This window comes from Electrophorus electricus, chromosome 25, assembly GCF_013358815.1.
Source record: "Electrophorus electricus isolate fEleEle1 chromosome 25, fEleEle1.pri, whole genome shotgun sequence".
Classification (NCBI taxonomy): domain Eukaryota; kingdom Metazoa; phylum Chordata; class Actinopteri; order Gymnotiformes; family Gymnotidae; genus Electrophorus; species Electrophorus electricus.
This window is the reverse complement of record NC_049559.1, coordinates 10903865-10922470: the sequence shown is the minus strand read 5'-3', so window position 1 is coordinate 10922470 and position 18606 is coordinate 10903865. Positions and strand designations below refer to the sequence as shown.

Sequence of the window (18606 nt, the reverse complement as noted above, 5' to 3'; positions counted from 1 at the left end):
TTTTCAAGGTTTCACTTCAAGATTATGTACTGTCCAGGGGCCCGCAACACGAAAGCAGATGCCCTGTCCCACATCCACCTAGGGTAGACAGAGGAGGACTCTACTGACCCAGAGACCAGTTTTCCTTCATGGGTAAATCTGGCTTCGACCCAATGGGAGATTGATGACAAGATCGAACAAGCCACACGATACATCATCATTCCTACTGAATGTCCCGGAGAAAGACGGTACATACCGGCATCATGCCAAGATTGGGTGTTAACGTGATCACTCATCCCTTGCTCATGACTGGTCATCCTGCGGAGACCTGTACCCAACAACTTATCGCTAGTCATTATTGCTGGGAGACCCTTACCAGATATGTACATACATACGTTGCATCTTGTTTGGTTTGCAGCCAAAGTAAAACCTCTAAGATACTGCCTGCTGGTAAACTCATGCCTCTCCCCATACCCAAAAGACCCTGGTCCCACATAGCGGTGGACTTTGTCACAGACCTACCTTACTCTGATGGCAGTACCACTATTTTGACAGTAGTAGACAGGTTCTCCTGTGGTGTGGTGTTCATAGCCTTTCCTGGTCCCACCGCCTTCCAAACTGCTGAGGTCTTATTCCACCAATTTTTTCATGTATTCAGTATATCTGAGGACATTCTGTCAGACCGTGGACCTCAGTTCACATTATGTGTTTGGACAGCCTTCTTTGAACATATAGGGGTGGCTAAAAGTCTGACATCAGGTTATCAACCTCAGCAGAACAGACAGTGCAAACATGCAAACCAAGAACTAAGTTCCTCCATTGTTTGAACAATCCTGGTGACTGGTCGAAGTTCCTTCCTTGGGCAGAAATGGCTCAAAACTCTCTCATGAGTTCCTCCATGGGCATTATGCCATTTGAGTGTTTCCTGGATTACCAACCCCCCGTGGCCCCCTGGACTTCAATCACTGCTGACATCCCTGCAGTGGATGAATGGATACAACATAACAAGAAGGTATGGGAAGAGACTCATCAGAGAATAGAACATGCTTTGGTATGGTATAAAGAAATGGTGGCTAGACATAGAGGAGAGACACCAGTAGACCAGCCTGGAGACTGGACATGGATATCCACGCGAGATTTCCGTAAAACCGGTTCTTGTCGCAAGTTGGGTCCCAAGTACATCGGCCCCTTTGACGTCAACAAGTGCATTAATGATGTCACTTACCAATTCAATCTGCCTGCACATTACTGCATTTCCAGATCTTTCCATGTGTCTCAATACAATAAAACTCCTGCCTTTTATCCACAAGCGACTGACTTTGCTTACGACTTTGCTTATAGTCTCTGCCTGTCCTGTTTGATTTTTTGAAGATCTTCAGAGGCTATACTCATCATAATTGAGAAAATTAAAAAAAGAAAGAAGTTCTGGCCATTGTAACAGCATCAGTCCTGCCCGCTAGCCTTTCCCCGCCTAGACGTAGATCACCCTCGCCTGAATACTGATTGATTACACCTGTCTCTTGTTTCAGTTTCTTTTATAACCTCCCTTTTCCCATAGCATCCAAAGTATTGTATTCTCATGCATACCGAGCATTCCCTGTTTCTGTTGCTTTTCCCAGATTTTGACCTCTGATATTGCCCTAGACAAGGCCTCACTCTTAACCCCTTGGATTCTACCTTCTGGTTTGGATGTTGGACTGTGCCCTCATGGATCCAGCAGAGTTACAAGCCAAGTGCACCAAGCAAGAAGGCATTATCGCCGAATTGCGAAGAACCCTTTAGAGGCTCACTGGTGTTCAACCATCTGCCTCTGCCAAAGCAGGTTTTCCAGGAGTGGCTATACTCAACCCTGTCACCTTCCCTGAACAATATGATGGCTCACCAGATCATTGTAAGAGCTTCCTAATGCTCCATGTACTTTACTTATCATGCTTCACAGTTCGCTACCAAAATCCAGCGTGTTCATTTCATTCTGTCCCTGCTTGCTGGTGAGGCAGGTGCCTGGGGTACAGCTTTGTGGGAGAGTTAAGATCCTTCCCTACAATCGAGGGGGTTTTTTATTTTTTCCTTTTTGACCATCTTGCTTCAGGAAGAGATCCAGGTACTCAGATGATTGAACTACATTAGGGAGGACGTTCCATAGCAGATTATACCAGAGAATTCCATATCATCACTGCAGGCAGTGAGTGGAGTGAGACGGCTTTGAGAGCTGTATTTCAGAGGGATTTACAGAGAGATTTGCAAACTGAGTTTGCCTGCAAAGGTGAATCAACAGACCTTTTGGGTTTAATTCAGCTAGCCATTACCATCAATAATCTGCAACGCACCCACCATCCTGGACAAAACCTCTGTTTAGCACATGAAGGAGACTTACCGATGCAGGCATTTCTGAACTATGTACACACAGAGGGCGTAACGCCCATGCTTACGTAACGCTTAGCTTCACCTCAGTAGAAAGTCCCTCTGTACCTATCCTCCAGACTGTGCCCCTTCCTTATAGAGCGTACAGGGATGTATTCAGCAAAGCATATGGTTCTACCTTAGCTCCTCACAGATGGTGGGACTACGCTATAGACCTCCTTCCTGTACCCCCTCTCTTTCCCAGAGGACAAGGCTATGGAGGACTATGTGCAGGAGGCTCTTCAGCAGGGGTTTGTATGTCCCTCTAGTTGCCCCCCCTGGCAGCAGGTTTCTTTTCTGTGGAGCTGGGCTGTGGCCTTGCATAGATTATAGGGCTCTAACCGAGGTGGCCAAAAAGTATTCTTACCCTTTACTGCTGATCTCCATCACCCATGAGAGGTTACAGGGAGCTTCTATTTTCATGAAGTTGGACTTAGAGTGCTTACAACTTGATCCGCATTGACATTGCGGGATGCTACAATGTCATTAATACCAAGTTTGTGTCACAAAATGCTCACCTCCCGCGAGGCACGTGGTTTGGCCAGCCATGTACAGTAGGAGGACCTTTGTTTGTGGCCACGCCTGCACACACCTGCACCTTGTTTGTTTGTGTGTATGTAAACCCAGGTCAGGGAATGCAGTGTCGTTGGTGATTGTTACCATAACGTGTCAGTGTGGTTCTGTTGTATGTGACTGTTGTTTATAGGAAGAAATTAAATTTTGAAAAATAAGATTAATATTACATGTAATGTCCAAGGTGTGTATTTGTGTTCCGATTAGATTTTGTTTTCTGTTTAATGGATGTTTTTCTTAGATGCATTATTCACCTGCAATGTGGTATTGATGTCATGCTGATGTCATAATGTTGATGCTGTCCACGATTGGCTGATGTCCAGAAATTCCATCTGTAAGGCCCAACTGCGCCTTTGCGCCCCGTCTTTGAAACCACGAGGTCCATGGTGGCTTAGAGCACTAGTGAAAATTGCTGCTCTTATAGAGTTTGCTATATGTGTGCAACTTGTACAGAGGAATCTGTGGTATGCTTCAGAGTGTACTGCTTGCCTATGTACAGCTTTGAATGTATGTAATATGTTTGGTCACATTGACTGTGGGGGTGAGTGCCTTTTGCGTGTATGTAATATGTTTGGTCACGTTGACTGTGGGGGTGAGTGCCTTTTGCGTGTATGTAATATGTTTGGTCACATTGTGGGGGTGAGTGCCTTTTGCGTGTATGTAATATGTTTGGTCACGTTGACTGTGGGGGTGAGTGCCTTTTGCATGTATGTAATATGTTTGGTCAGGTTGACTGTGGGGGTGAGTGCCTTTTGCGTGTACGTAATATGTTTGGTCACATTGATTGTGGGGGTGAGTGCCTTTTATTTTGGACCCTTTTGGTTTTGTTTCACTCCTTTGCTCTTTTTTTGCACAGGGTAATCAGGAAGTTTATTTTGTCTTTCTTTTTTAGTAAAGTTAGCTTTGTGGAAATTTTTTGTGGTTTTCTTTGTAACTTTCATTGAGTTATTTTTGTCATGAAATCTTCCTCACATTTCAAGACCACAGTGTGGCCTTTTGTGTCCTCTCTGCCAATTTTCTCAATACAATATTACATTTATACCTCATCTCATTGTGTTTGATAGTTGTCTTTTATGTTGTGGCTTAACCTTCAACACCTGGACTGGTGACCATAACAATATGGGAGTTAAAACACAACAGAACAGCTCAAAAGAAATTCCACACCAAGACTTATCAAGCAGTTATGCCCATCTTTCCCAAGTTCAAATATCATAAAGAGCAATGGGGTAAAATACATTCTAACTAGTGCAAAATACTCATGAGTGGGTACAGAATGTGTCTATATTGGTAATTGCCAGTAAAGGAAGTTAAAATAATATTATTATATATTATTATATTAGCGGTCAACTTTTCACTTTTTTGTGCCCCTTCTTTTGCTAAACGATTTTTTTTATTACAGTGGTCTCGCTGTAAAATACTTGCACTGTTTTTTTAAATAAGAATGCCTCTATTTATTATTATGACTTAGATGAAGGCCATGTCACATTCTTGCTCATGCAGAAATCAACATAATTACATTTCCATTAACTCCATACCTCAATATAATCAAACTTGTGCATTAATATAGTAAGCAACATTACATTTCCTACAACTCTATACCTCGATGTAATCAAACCTGGGCATGTAATTATTTTCAGAACAAAAGCCTACAGCAGTGCAAACATCACATAAGGATGCGAGGCAGTATGCAGAGGCGAGCCATCGTTTTGACAGATGTTTTGTCACACAACAAATAAAACAAAACCAAAACACAAAGCAATACAATACAACACTCAACAATAACACTACATAAGAAAGAAACAAATGGAGGCACAGATAAAACAGCTTAGTGCACAACAGGGTACCCGAACACAGCATACAAGGGTCAAACACAGACAAGTTTTAAAGGAAAGTAAAAAATACACAATGGCAGACATGTGGCACAGGGAATGAGATGGAAAAATGCACCACCTGTGTCTGCCATGGCATAAAAAACAAAACAAAAGACAAAAGAGGCTCCTAGTGTCACTAAACAAAAGCCATGCAGTTGCCTGCCACCAACAGATGAAGGCTGCTAGTGGGGGGATCCATCACATTTGCATTATTTATTACATGGCTTTAATATGATATCAATTACATTTAAAAATGTACCTTTATGCTATTAAAACAGGAATATTTTAAACATAATTGTGTTTTTCTGTATTCACTCTAAGTATACAACAGCAGGACTGGTCTTCAATCTTCCAAAGTTCACACGTCACTCCACTGCTGCGCTCCCTTCATTGGCTTCCAGTAGATGCATGTATCAAATTTAAAACCTTGATGCTTGCCTACAAAGCTAAAAATGGACCAGCCCCTTCATTCATGAGGTCAATGGTCAAAGCCCGATCCGTACCTTGAGTATTTCGAACCTCAAGTACGGCTCGGCTTGAAATACCATGCATAAATTCTCATGGAAGACAAGCATTGAGACTATTCTATATCCTGGCTCCTAGATGGTGGAATGAACTTCCGCTTGCTGTGCGAACAGTAGAGTCCCTTTCAGTCTTCAAACGCAGTCTGACAACCCATCTATTTGTAGAATATTCAAATGACCTCTGACCCTGCTCCTATGTTGACTAACCAAAACTGCTACTTATTGTAGGATATTGTTTATTACACTGATGTTGACCGCTCCTTTGTTGACTAACAAACTCTAGTAGTAAATGTTTATTGCACTTATTGTTGTCTAAGATAGAGCTTATGTATTTTGCACGTCTATGCATCAGCATTGATCCCTGTATTGCAGCAGTATTCTGGTTCATTGGTATATTGGACTCTAACCTATTGTACTGGCTAGGATGTACTCCAAGTAAATGACAAAGCACTTTTGTAAGTCACTCTGGATAAGATCGTCTGCTAAATGCCATAAATGTAAATGTAAATAAATATGGACATTAACCCAGTAAAATTAATCAACATTGTAGATTGTGTCAATTTCTATCATTATATTTGTGCTATTTGGGCCACATAGTCATTAGCCCAGTCTACAATCTGTGTTAGGGCATCCAGCATCAGGCAGTTTATGTCGCCACTCACATGAGTCTCCATATGGTAGTTCTTCACAGGAAAGATACAGTTCACTGGAATACCCAGCAAACTACTGCATTTCTGCATCTGAACATAAACACACACAGTGTCACTAGATTTTCCCAGGTACATCATCATAACTGACAACCTCTGCTTAGGTGTCCACACAAGCTCCTACTAGCTTTTTTACTCACATTATCCCTGACTTTTTTGCTTTTGTAGATGTAGCGCAAATTTTCCTTTGTCAGTGGGCAGGCAAGATCAACTCTTGTCATAAAAACCACCTGAGGAATTCCTGTAGAACACACATACATACAAATGAAACATTTAGAGTGACATTCTTCAACCTTGGCATTGGAGCAAAACATTTTGCAGATAAAGCAGTGATATATTACTGTTACTGTAATAACATTTATATTTATTGGTGTTTATTGTTATTATTTATTATTTTACATGAATCTGCTCCTTTGATTGATTACTCCAGTCCCCTGCTTACTACATGTTTGTTATTTTATGTGGTGTCTCCTACCAGTTACCCACTTAGATTATATGGATGTGAACAATAGTAGCTGCAGCATCTTTAACTTCACCTCTCTGCACAGACTTGTTTGTATTAGAACTAAAAGGGCCATGAAGTAAGGAGAATGGGAAAGCATTGTGAGTTAATTGTTGGTCTCACCTATCTTCTTCATGACAACACAAGCTTAATTATGGTTAGTAAACATGAGCTTATTGTTTATGGTACGTATTAGGTGAATATTGTGTAAAATTTTACCAAAGAAGTTTTCCTTTGGTAAATAAAGAAATTGTGTTCAATGTGTGTCTGAGTGGTTGAAAAAAAAACTGCAATAAACTGTAATAATCAATATAAATAAATACAGATTAATAAAAGAAAATAAGTGAAGCTTACGTTATGGGCTCTGGTAGAAGGCTCTTGTAAAATTTAAATGATGCTGTTTGGTGTTGTTTTTGTACTGTTGCATTTTTAAATTTTCCATTACTCTAAATTCACTCTGTTGAGTTAGATCAGACTTCTCCAACACGTCTGTTCTGTGGGTCCTGTCTTCCTTTTGCTCTCTAATTGTTTTTGTGTACATCACCCTGGACAAGTGCTTCTCCCAAATAAAAAATAAAGAAATAATGTGTATGTACTCTGAAAGACTGCACGGTTAATTTGTTAATATTTGCTTGACCATGGCTTTTATTAATGTCATGCCTCTCTGGCATTGCGATTCCCACAGCAATGCCACTATGTTCACTATTCTATGAGTAAATGACAAAGCACTTTTGTACATTTTGGACATTTTCAAGGAAGCCTCCAACTTTGTCATGCTTCCCAACCAGTCTATGGAGGAGAAATGTCTCTGGAGGCTGGCAGCACATCAACTGGCAAGAACACTTGACTGGCTCTGTGAATGTGATACTTCTGGGTCGGAAGAAAGACAGGTTCACTATATTATGGCTGAAGCTAGGGCATTATTGGCAAAATTTTTATCTGCGGTGGAAGATGTTCACCCAATTTTCCAGCCCCAGACACTGTAGATATTAAGAAAAAGTCTAAGAGCCAGCCTGAGCCTGTTCCACTGTTGGAGGTTTCCTCTTTTTCCCTATTGGAGACCCAAGACTTTGACCGCCGAAGTGGAGGTTTCTATGTATTTCTTGATTGTGGACCAAGCGTGGTTTCTAATAAAGCTGACTCCATCTATTTATGAGTTCAGACCATTACAATTAAAGTGTGGAATAAAAGAGTTAATTTTGAAATCTTCACTTTTGGCAAAAAAAAAACCCTCCAAGGCAAATCGGTTATATCAGGAAAAAAATAATTTCTTTTTCCATATTATTGTTTTTGTAGCAAGATAATTTCTTCAGTGTACAGACCTCATAGCTCCAATGCTGGACCAAAATCTTAATATTCAGCTTTTGACATAAGGATATTTTCTGTAGAGGTGACTCACCCATTCTGTTTGCTGCTTGTCTAACTTGCCTCATTTTGTTGATTATTTCCTGATCCATCACTGCAATCCTGTCTGCTGCAACAACACTCACGAGGCAGTGTATCCTATCACTCAGGCTGGGATTTTTGAGGTAATGTGGGTTTTCCTCAGAAATTTGAGATTTAGGGTTGAACTAAAGGAAAGAAACAAAAAGCATAGTATGTATCATAATGGCTTGGATAATATGCATAAACCTAAATACCTGTTTTGAAATTGTTTTTGTTTGAATGGATTTTATATAGCAAAGTGTTATGGACTTTTGTTTACATATTGTGTTAAAAGGAATGTAAACATTTTACACATTGAGGTACTTTCATCCTACCACATAACCCTCTTTTATGTGTCCTCTCAAGGCACTGATGATGTCATCAGTGTGTACTCCTTGTTCTTTTTCTACACCCACTGTGTCATTGAAGGCCAAAGGTAACAGATCTTCTTTCCCATCGGCAATCACATATTTTTCATATTGAAAATAATACCACAAAAATACCACATAATAATAATAAACACATCACCACCAATAACAACAATAATAATAGCAATACCAATATTATAAATACAACTCCTACAACTGCTAATGTTCAACACTACTGTTTTACTTCAGCAGTTTATGAACTTTTATCCAAAATGTATGAATCTTTTGAGAATATTTTGCAGATGGAGTAATCTTACATGAAACATATCTGAATGCATATTGAATACACTAACATACAACAGGAAGACCAAATGCAAAGTTTGTTGTCTATTAGACGTGCTTAGGGTCTCAGACTGATTAATAATCCTGGACAGATTAGGAGGTTTACACTGTGTACTCACATTCATAGTAAAACTTGTAGTAGACATTGCCTCAGCCAGACAGTTGACAAACTGACTTCCTCCAAAAATGGTCTTGATGGTGTTTATAGTGCTCGATTTTCCTGCTCCAACTAGTCCATATAGGAGGAAACGAAGCTCTTTGACTTCGTCAATATCAATTGTAAATGTCCTTAGATAATCGACCATTTCATTTTGTCTTCTAAAAACAAAGTTGATTTATATTAACACTCCAGAGTAATAATAAAAGTTTATTTCACCATCTATTTAATACATACAGCAAATGTTTAAAGTAAAAAAGGCTTGGCTGGTGCTTTGGGCAAAAACAGGAACAAAATTTTACCTTTAAAATCTGTGTCAGTGTTTTAACATACTTTTGTCTGTTTGTTTAGATGGGTTTCACTATAACACGAGTCAGAAACCACATAAGAAAGTGTATTTTAGATTACATAACTATACATGGTGAAATGCAACTGGAGTGTACAAGAATAATAGTAGGTATAAATGTTCAGTTCTTCCATTACATCATGACTCCAGTGCAAAACTTAAAAAAAAAAACAGATGCTGGAAACCAAACACATATTGGCTAATTAACTATATTTAGGAATAAAAGGAAAATTTGAACTAGGCATTTAACTGGTCCACTGCGTCCAATCATTTATGGGTTTCTGTGTTTAGCCAAAAAATGAATTTGCAGATTCTTTTTTTTTTTGCACTGCATCAGTATTATACTACTAACAATATATTGTGGCCATTGTAATAAGTATTTTAATGAAATTATTTTTGTAATTTATATTGCACACAGCAATATCTCAGAATTTAGTATCTACAAAAAATATGGTAGTTCCTTTAACAACACTATCAGATACAAATAGATTTTAAAGGGCAGAGACAAGAAATCACCAGCATGATGCTATTGTTGGTCCTTGATCATATGACACAATATGACAGAATGACTGTGGACTTACTTCCATTGCACTGTCCTCCACTCCTTGAGTTCTGTAAAAGAAAGACAATATTAGTAGCAGGAGCAAGCAAAGCACTGGAAGAGGTGCTCATTGGTGACATAACTGAGTTTGTTTTTCTAAACCCATTAAATCACTGAAGGCCAAAGTCCTTCTCTTACAGGTAGTGCTATGTAAGAACCTGAAGATGCACATTTGCACTGTTAAGCATCTAATGTTCTTTACTCACCCCAGTTCTCTGGACACACCTGACACGCTTGCTTTAATTTAGTTCCCAGTAGTCTACAAGTAAACTAGGACTTCAGTCTGTTTAACTGCTTTGTTCAAGTGTGATGTTAGCTGGGTTCAAGCAAAAAAAGTGAACCATTTGGTGAATTCCCAGGCCTGGGTAAAGAAACACTTACTTTACAAAAAAACTGCTGTCTGGATGTAGGATGTAGTAGGAAGTAAGTAAATATTTGGTCTATATAAATGTGCATTTTCATTTCTGTGGAAGCTGTATTTATGACAAAGGTTAAAAAATGCTTTCTTCTTAATCTTCTCACTGACATCACAAGGATTATTTTATAGCAAGTAGATTTATATTTAAATAACATATTATTAAAATAAATTTTTAGTCTAATTTATAAGCGTAAAATAAAAAGTCTGAATTGTTTTCTTGTCAGATTCTTAAAACAGGTCATATCTGAAGTATTTTGGTTGCTAGTGAGTGAAACACTTTTTAAGAAGCTAGAAGTAAGACATCCAGGTTGCAAATAGATGATAAATCACCGTATCGATTAAAAATTCATAGTTAATAGTACTAACTGGGACATTTTCATTTCAAATTTACATGTTGATGGAAAGGGTGCAGGATCTGTGGTGGATAATGACATACTAATGGCTTGTCTGATATTGAGAATTTTAGTGCTAAAAGAAGTTGCAAACTCATTACATCATTTAGGTGATACTAATTCAGGGGCCATTTGTGTTCGAAAATTTGTCAACCATTGTTAAGAGTATTTTGATATTGTTAATGCTATTGTTGATGATTGTCTCACTTTGCATATTACTGTCTTGTTATTATGCAGCCTATCTTTGAAGATTTTGTTTGTGAATCAGTTTTGTTTTACACCGACTGCATTCAGCCTTCTTGCATTCAGCCTTCCTGCATTCTCTCTATTGAATTTGAACTGCAGTAACATTTTCTCCATGGTGCTTTCTGTTGGCATGAAATGCTTTTAGTTTTAACTGGAGTGATCTCAGGCATAACACTAGCAATCTTTGAGGATGCGGTCCATCAGAGCATCTGCAGTCCCAGATGGTTTAAATGGTGCCATGTACATTTTTCTCATGAAAAGTGTTGCTGTGCTGTCATTTATAAACTTCTTAAAACTGACACATCAGCTCTTGAGTTCTAGTGAGGCCCACATATCAAAAAAGTACTAAATTCTCTACTAAACAATCTGAAAGACTGGGTGTCTGTTAGAAGATGAATAAAAAGTCACTGCATACCAACAATGACTTTGGCAGAACAGGCATCTCTACCAGATTGGTTCTCCAGCTTTATGGTATAATTCCCCTCATCTACTTCATCAGCATTCAGGATTTGTAAGGACCAGTTGTTACCATCTTGTTTCATGACGTGCTTGTCCTGCACACACTTCAGTGTGTGTCCATCCTTCTCCCATGTCACCGTTAATCCTTCTGTGTTTGTCTCACAGGAGAGAATGATTTCTTTTCCCATTTCCACTTGTTTATCACCCAAAACTGTGATGAATTCTATTGTAAAGAGAAGGGCAATATTAATCCACAGAAAGTATTTATTCACATATGCTCTGTGCAGTGTTCTTTCAAGAGTTCAAGTTAAAGGAGTTGGAAAAATGCAAAATGTACACATCTGTGATTGGTAATGACTAAATTAACTATTAAATTCTCTCTCAACATTTGACCAAGTGTTTTATTACTTCCTGAATTCAAAATTATGATTAATTTGATCAATCAGGAATTGGTCTAATATGTGAACAGATGACTTGATGGCTGAGTTTCAACTAAGTGAGTTTAAACTTAATGGCTAGATTTGTGACTATTGCATGTATACAATGTAAAAACTGTCCCTTTGTGAAATTCTTGAGTCTATGTCAAATATTATCTGAAGCTAAATTAGCTATTAAACTCTTCTTAATTGAAAGTCATAATATATCAGTGTCTATGATGTAATTTAGACTCACGTGGTTTTGATGGTTTTGATCCCATAACTGAATCTATGGACATAAAGACAAAATTGTTATATCATTAAATACTAGTTTACTTATCACATATTGACTTAATGCTGTTAAATACTAGTTATTACGTATTGGTAAGCAAGGATAGTACCTCCTGTAAAATTTGGAGTCCAAGAGTGCTGTTAAAATCTACATTTATGCTGTCAAGGAATGTTACAACTCTTAGAACACCACCATGCTATTTTTCAACCTAAGAAAAAAGGTTGTGTTTTGTGAATTTTTATTTTCTGGCAATGCTTGAAAAATAATCATTTAGCTCAGGGAGCTAGCCAATTTTCTCTGCAAATATTATTTAGCTATTTTATTCTATAATTCTAGCATTGTAGTACATGTGCCTGCTCCAGCCTGCTGTGGAGATAAGGACATGTTATGGTAGCCTATTTGTTTAAAGTAACTATAAAAGATTTAAAATAAGAATTACATTTTAAAATAATTTTGTGCAATTACTAATAATTCACTCTTAAATTTGTGTAAATAGCATAATTGTGTCAGATTGCTTCCACCAGCAGGACAACAGACTGAAATAACATGAATTTCACCTTTATCAGGTAGCACAACGTCTAATCTCAGAAAAGTAGAAGAGTAAAATAAAGAAGGGGAAGAGTTCATGTGAGGTGAAGAATTACGTTGGTAACAAAGAATAAATTGCGAGATTGACCTAAGCATAAATTTTACTTGTGCTATTCGTTGGCAATTTTTGTAGCTTTGCAAGAGAACCAACAATATGACTAACACAGATAATTACAGTGACACAGTACCAGGACAGACATAATCACAAATATAGGCAAAACCACATGATGTGTTCTCTTGTAAACATCATAATGATCACAGCCCTACTACAATAGGCCAAAAGAAGTAAGTCAACATAGGAATGTATACTATTTTTTCTAAATTTTAAGAAAGTTAAACCACTCTTTGTTTTTGGAAACATTTAAAAATGATGGTTCAACTTAGGTGTAGAAACCAGAGAAACTGCTAAAACTTATATTGTACATGTGAGAGTGTGTGTGTGTGTGTGTGTGTGTGTGTGTGTGTGTGTGTGTCTGTGTGTGTGTGTGTGTGTGTTTTAAGTTTCAAGTTTCAAGTTTGGTTTATTTGTTACATTCATAGTCATACACAGTATAACTTGCAGTGAAATGGTTTGAGAGTGCTCTGTCCAAACTGAGGGAAAAAAATGGGTGTATAGGGAAATATATATCTATATATATATATATATATATATATATATATATATATATATATATATATATATATATATATATATATATATATATATATATATATACACACACAAAATATATTAACAATGTATGTACAATATATTTATATGTTTATATATACAATGTACAATGTATATATGGGTATGTATAAATGTATGTACACAATGTACAGTTCCATCTTACAATTGAATATTTACAGTTACATGGTGGTGGTGGTCCCCACAGTTTATCAGTTTCCCTGATTCAGGGCCCGAATGGCCTGTGGGAAGAAGTTCCTCTTCAGTCTCTCTGTCTTGGTCATCAGGGAGCGAAAGCACTTCCCTGACCTTAACAGAGAGAAGAGCCTATTGTTGGGATGGGTGGGGTCCTTCACAATCCTCCTGGCCTTGGTCTGGCACCACTTGTAATAGATGCTCTGCAGTTCAGGAAGTTCCATACGAGTGATGTGCTCTGCTGAACGCACCACCCTTTGGAGTGCTTGGCTGTCCTGCTTGGTGCTGTTCCCAAACCAGACTGTGATGTTCCCCGTAAGGATGCTCTCGATGTGCAGGTGTAGAAGTTCCACAGTACCTTGGAGGGCAGTCTGAAGTCTCTTAGGCGTCTGAGGTGGTAAAGATGCTGATGAGCTTTCTCTGCCAGGGAGTTGGTGTGGCGGGACCAGGACAGGTCCTGCGAGATGTGAACACCAAGGTACCTGAAACTATCTACTCTCTCCACCGTGGTTCCACTGATCCTCACAGGTTGGTAGTGACGCTCCTGCTTCTTGCTGCAATCCTCGATTAGCTCCTTTGTCTTGTTAACGTTTAGGAGGAGATTATTTTCCTGGCACCAGCTTTCCAGGTGTTTAATCTCCTCCAGGTAGGCCCTCTCATTGTTGTACAAGATCAGGCCCATGATGACAGTATCGTCAGCAAACTTGACAAAGATGGTGGAGCTGAAAGTGGCTGTGCAGTTGTAGGTGTACAGTAAGTAGAGCAGGGGGCTTAGGACACAACCCTGAGGAGCTCCAGTGCTGAGGGTGAGGGTGGATGAGACACAGTTGCCCACCTGTACTGACTGTGGTCTGTCTGTTAGGAAGTTGGAGATCCAGTCGAACAGGGATGTATGCAGTCCTAGATCCTCCAACTTAGTAGTGAGTAGGGAGGGGATAATAGTGTTAAATGCTGAACTGTAGTCGACAAACAGCATTTTAGCATAATTACCCCTCCCTTTGTCCAGGTGGGTCAGCGTGGTGTGGAGCAGATGTGCAATTGCATCATCAGTGGAGCGGTTGTCACAGTATACAAACTGCAGTGGGTCCATGGAGGCTGGCAGTGAAGATGTGATGAAGTCTCTGACTAGCTTCTCAAAGCACTTCATCACGACTGATGTGATGGCAACAGGGAGGTAGTCATTGAGGCCAGAGGGTCGAGGTTTCTTTGGGACGGGGACGATGGTGGAATGCTTGAAGCTGGATGGGACGATACTGAGCGTCAGAGAGATATTGAAGATGTCGGTGAATACTGGTGCTAGCTGGTCTGTGCAGGCTTTGAGGACTCTCCCGCAGATACCATCTGGTCCCATCGCCTTCCTGGTATTTACTCTTCCTGGTATTCACTCTCCTCACGTCACTCTCCGTGATGATGAGAGGGCGCTCTTCTATGGTGGCACCATTAGCATTGTTAGTGTAAGCATTAGCACTGTTAGCATTAGCGCTGTTAGCATTAGCGCTGCTAGATGTAGCCTCGAAGCAAGCGAAGAATGTGCTCAGCTTGTTCGCCAGAGACTCATCCGCACTCATCAGTCCGGAGGGTGGGCTCCTGTAGTCCGTGATCGTCCGTAGTCCCTGCCACAAGGATCTAGAGCCACTCTGCTGGAACTGTCTCTAGTTTCCTCCCGTAGCGGCGCTTCGCCACCCTCACCACCCTGCGCACTCCGTATTCCGCAGACTTGTACTCGTCCATGTTCCCGCTGATGATCCCCGCATTGTAGGCAGCAGTGCGAGAGTTTAGAGCCGCGCAGATGGTTTTGTCCACCCAGGGCTTCTGGTTGGGAAACTTCTTGATGGTGGTTCTCGGAATCGTGTCGTCCACCAGTTTCCCAATGAACCCTACTACTGCCTCTATAAACTTGTGTGTGTGTGTGTGTGTGTGTGTGTGTGTGTGTGTGTGTGTGTGTGTGTGTGTGTGTGTGTGTGTGTGTCCGTGGCTTCATTATCTATAATTTCTCTCTAGGATTTTGATTGTTTCTTGTTTCTTACCTGTTAAGGCAAATTCAATTTGACATGTGTCCTAAACTGATGTTTGGCATGTTTTAACCAAGAGAAGCACTGTCATGGTATGGCCCCTCCCCCCTCAAGTCTGTATGCGAGCGCGTCTGTGTGTCTGTATTGCTACGCCCTCTTGTGTTGTTCACCTGATCCCTGTTGTGTATAATTGTCATGCATGTATATAAGTCTCGTTTCGTATCGTCAAAGTTGTCTGTGTTTGATCCAAGTAGTCTGTGTTAAGACATGTATGTTTCATGTGTAAATAAAATGTATGTTTATGTTCGACGTGCCTCATGCCCGCATCCTGCTTAACCCTCGTCTGTCACAGAAACACTGACCTACCGAGGATGCCTGGGAAAGGCAAAAAGAAGAAGGGAAAGAAGGGAATTCAACGCCCTCCCACAGCACGTGCAGCGAGGTCTCCCGTGTTCTTGGGCACCCTCCTGACTCCAGGTGCAGATCCAGGTACAGAAGCAGGGGAGGCATATGGAACCCCGGCGGGCGACCTGGACTGGTACAGTGACTTCCAGTGCTCAGAGTCAGACTCTGTGGATTCATAGTGTCCAGCGGAGAGGCCTTCCTTTATCCTGGCCTCGCTCCAAGGAACTACCAGGAGGAAGGAACCCGTTGAACAATTTTGGGATAGCCCTGTGTATGGCCCAGGTTCGGACATTGCAGAGTGCTACGAGGAACAACCGGACCAAGAGGACCGGTACTCGGAGATGGACTCTGCTGGGTCCTACAACCCATGTCTGGACATTCATAGGGGCTACATGGATTACTGAGAGACAGAGGAGTGCAGCGACGTCTGTGGTCGGAAAGGGGTTCCGATCTTGAGGAGGAAGATCCAATGGAGGTAGAAGAGGACCCTCATAGGGATCTTCCCTCCCACGGTGATGCCAAAAGCTCACAGAGCAAGGAGCCTCCAGCAACTAAGGCACCGCCCAGGGCACACTGCCCAGGAGCGAGCAGCCTAACCCGGTTGGCTAGCAGGGAGGTGGCGTCGTCGGATGAGCACACTCCCCTCCTTAAGTTGAAGAGCCCCAGAGTGTATACACCTATGCCGAAGCCTCATGAAGGCAAAAAGGCAGCGGCACCAGTACCCGCACCAGAACCCGCGACACAGCTGCTGCGCGTCCCAACATGCATGCGCCAAAACCAGGACAGTCGCCACTACCTAAGCTGGCGAGGGACACTCCCCACCAGGCTGGTCGGTCTCCGACCCGACTGAGGACTGGGGGACTGGCTGGAGTTCCTTCCCCCTTCCCCGGACTAGCGAATGTGTGTGGTGGTGTTCATGAGCCTGTCCCGGTCACCGTGTCTGTCCCGATTACACTAAATGTTCCAGTCACTTTGTTCCCCTTTGTGTCTGTGCCCGTGCCTGTGTCTGTCATCGTCCTGGTCCCTGTCCTTCGCCCCGATACCCTGTTTGCGCTGGCCCGTGGCGGGTTGTCTGGTCCTCCAAAGTCACCTTTTGCCGTTGGTCTCAGGGCTCTGTCGTGGTATGGCCCCTCCCCCCTCAAGTCTGTGTGTGCGCGTCTTGCCACACCCTCTTGTGTCGTTCACCTGATCCCCGTTGTGTGTAATTGTCATGCATGTATATAAGTCTCATTTTGTATCGTCAAAGTTGTCGGTGTTTGATCCAAGTAGTCTGTGTTAAGGCGTGTATGTTTCGTGTGTAAATAAAATGTATGTTTATGTTCGATGTGCCTCATCCCTGCATTCTGCTTAACCCTCGTCCATCACAAGCACACATTACTTATCCTCTTTACCTAAGTTTAACCCTCAAATCATTTATCTGCTTCACAATCTAGAGACACTATTTTTTCAATGCACACACTATGGTTTAGATCAAAATAGATATTGTAAATGCAACACCATTCTTACACCTTTGTATGCACTGACTACATATACTGACCAAATATTTATCTGTTAAGAGCAAGTATTACATATTTCCTTAGACCACAAGGAACTTAAGAACCCCGACCCAAGACACAACATCTTGACTTACCTATGTAAGAAGTGTGAAGTGTTCCTTTCTCTGCTGCTTTGTGTCTGCAGCTCTCTGTCTGTCTCTCTGTCTGAGGAGTGGGGGTGGTACAGTGAAACTGAAAGTTAAAGGCAAGGGAATCGATGATTGTGTGCAAACAGCTGAGTCACTACTGCAAAGGGTTTATGCACACACCCTTCATTCCTCTGTTTAGGTTCTTTATCAAATCTTTTCTGCATGAATGTATTTATGCAGGACATACTCCTCTTTAGAACAAGACAATTATTGTAATTGATATTTAGGAGAACATGTGTGTGTGTGTGTATGTGTGTGTGTGTGTGTCTGTGTGTGTGTGTGTGTGTGTGTGTGTGTGTGTGTGTGTGCGCGTGTGTGTATGTGCGTGTGTGTGTGTGCGTGTGCGTGTGCACGTGCATGTGTGTGCGTGTGCATGTGTGCATGTACGTGTGCGTGTGTGTGTGTGAATCAAAAAGTGTTACGGTAACAATGACCAATGATGCTGCATTCCCTGACATGGGTTTACATACACACAAACAAATGTTGCGCCTGTACAAACAAAAGGCGCAAACACAAACACACAATAGCACCCTCACACAAACATAAGGCACTGTGACGTGGCACCCGCCATCCCGGCAGGCACCTTGACGTGTCTGTGGCCTCATCAGACATGCAGAGGTGCACGTCTGCCCCGGTTCCAGACGTGTTACTGCCCCTAACAGTCCTCCTCTCTCCCGCCGCTCTAGGAGCGTCCCAGAGGCGGTTTGCCTCCGAGGCTTTGGGTAGACCCTTGGCCAAACCATGTGCCTCATGGGAGGTGAGTGTTCCGTGACATCTATGGATGGAGTTGGCCAAACTCATTGAAATATTGTTGACATTTTCATTCATGGGTAGACTTGAATTAGGTACCCCACAATTACTATTTCTATCAATTACTATATTACTATTTCCCATACTTAGCTAATTGGTATGTACCTAGACAGTGATGTTTTACTAATAATACATAGCCCTTTCTTCAGAATGCTGGGAAGGGCCAGGCGGCTACAGGCTGTAGTGAAAATCATACATTTCTTTGCTCAGGTTTTCTGCCTTTTTAT

General features: G+C 41.2%; 1 protein-coding gene across 1 annotated transcript; it reads right to left on the bottom strand.

Moving 5' to 3' along the window:
- Window positions 1–5916: 5916 nt before the first annotated feature.
- Window positions 5917–12007, bottom strand: LOC113582423 (interferon-induced protein 44-like). The gene is made up of 8 exons (XM_035522732.1): window positions 11983–12007; window positions 11267–11533; window positions 9776–9806; window positions 8813–9006; window positions 8317–8462; window positions 7956–8127; window positions 6195–6295; window positions 5917–6087 (listed from the first exon to the last, which is right to left on the bottom strand). Exons 1-8 carry the CDS (start codon window positions 12005–12007, stop codon window positions 5917–5919), a joined length of 1107 nt encoding a protein of 368 aa, XP_035378625.1.
- Between the last annotated feature and the right edge of the window lie 6599 nt (window positions 12008–18606).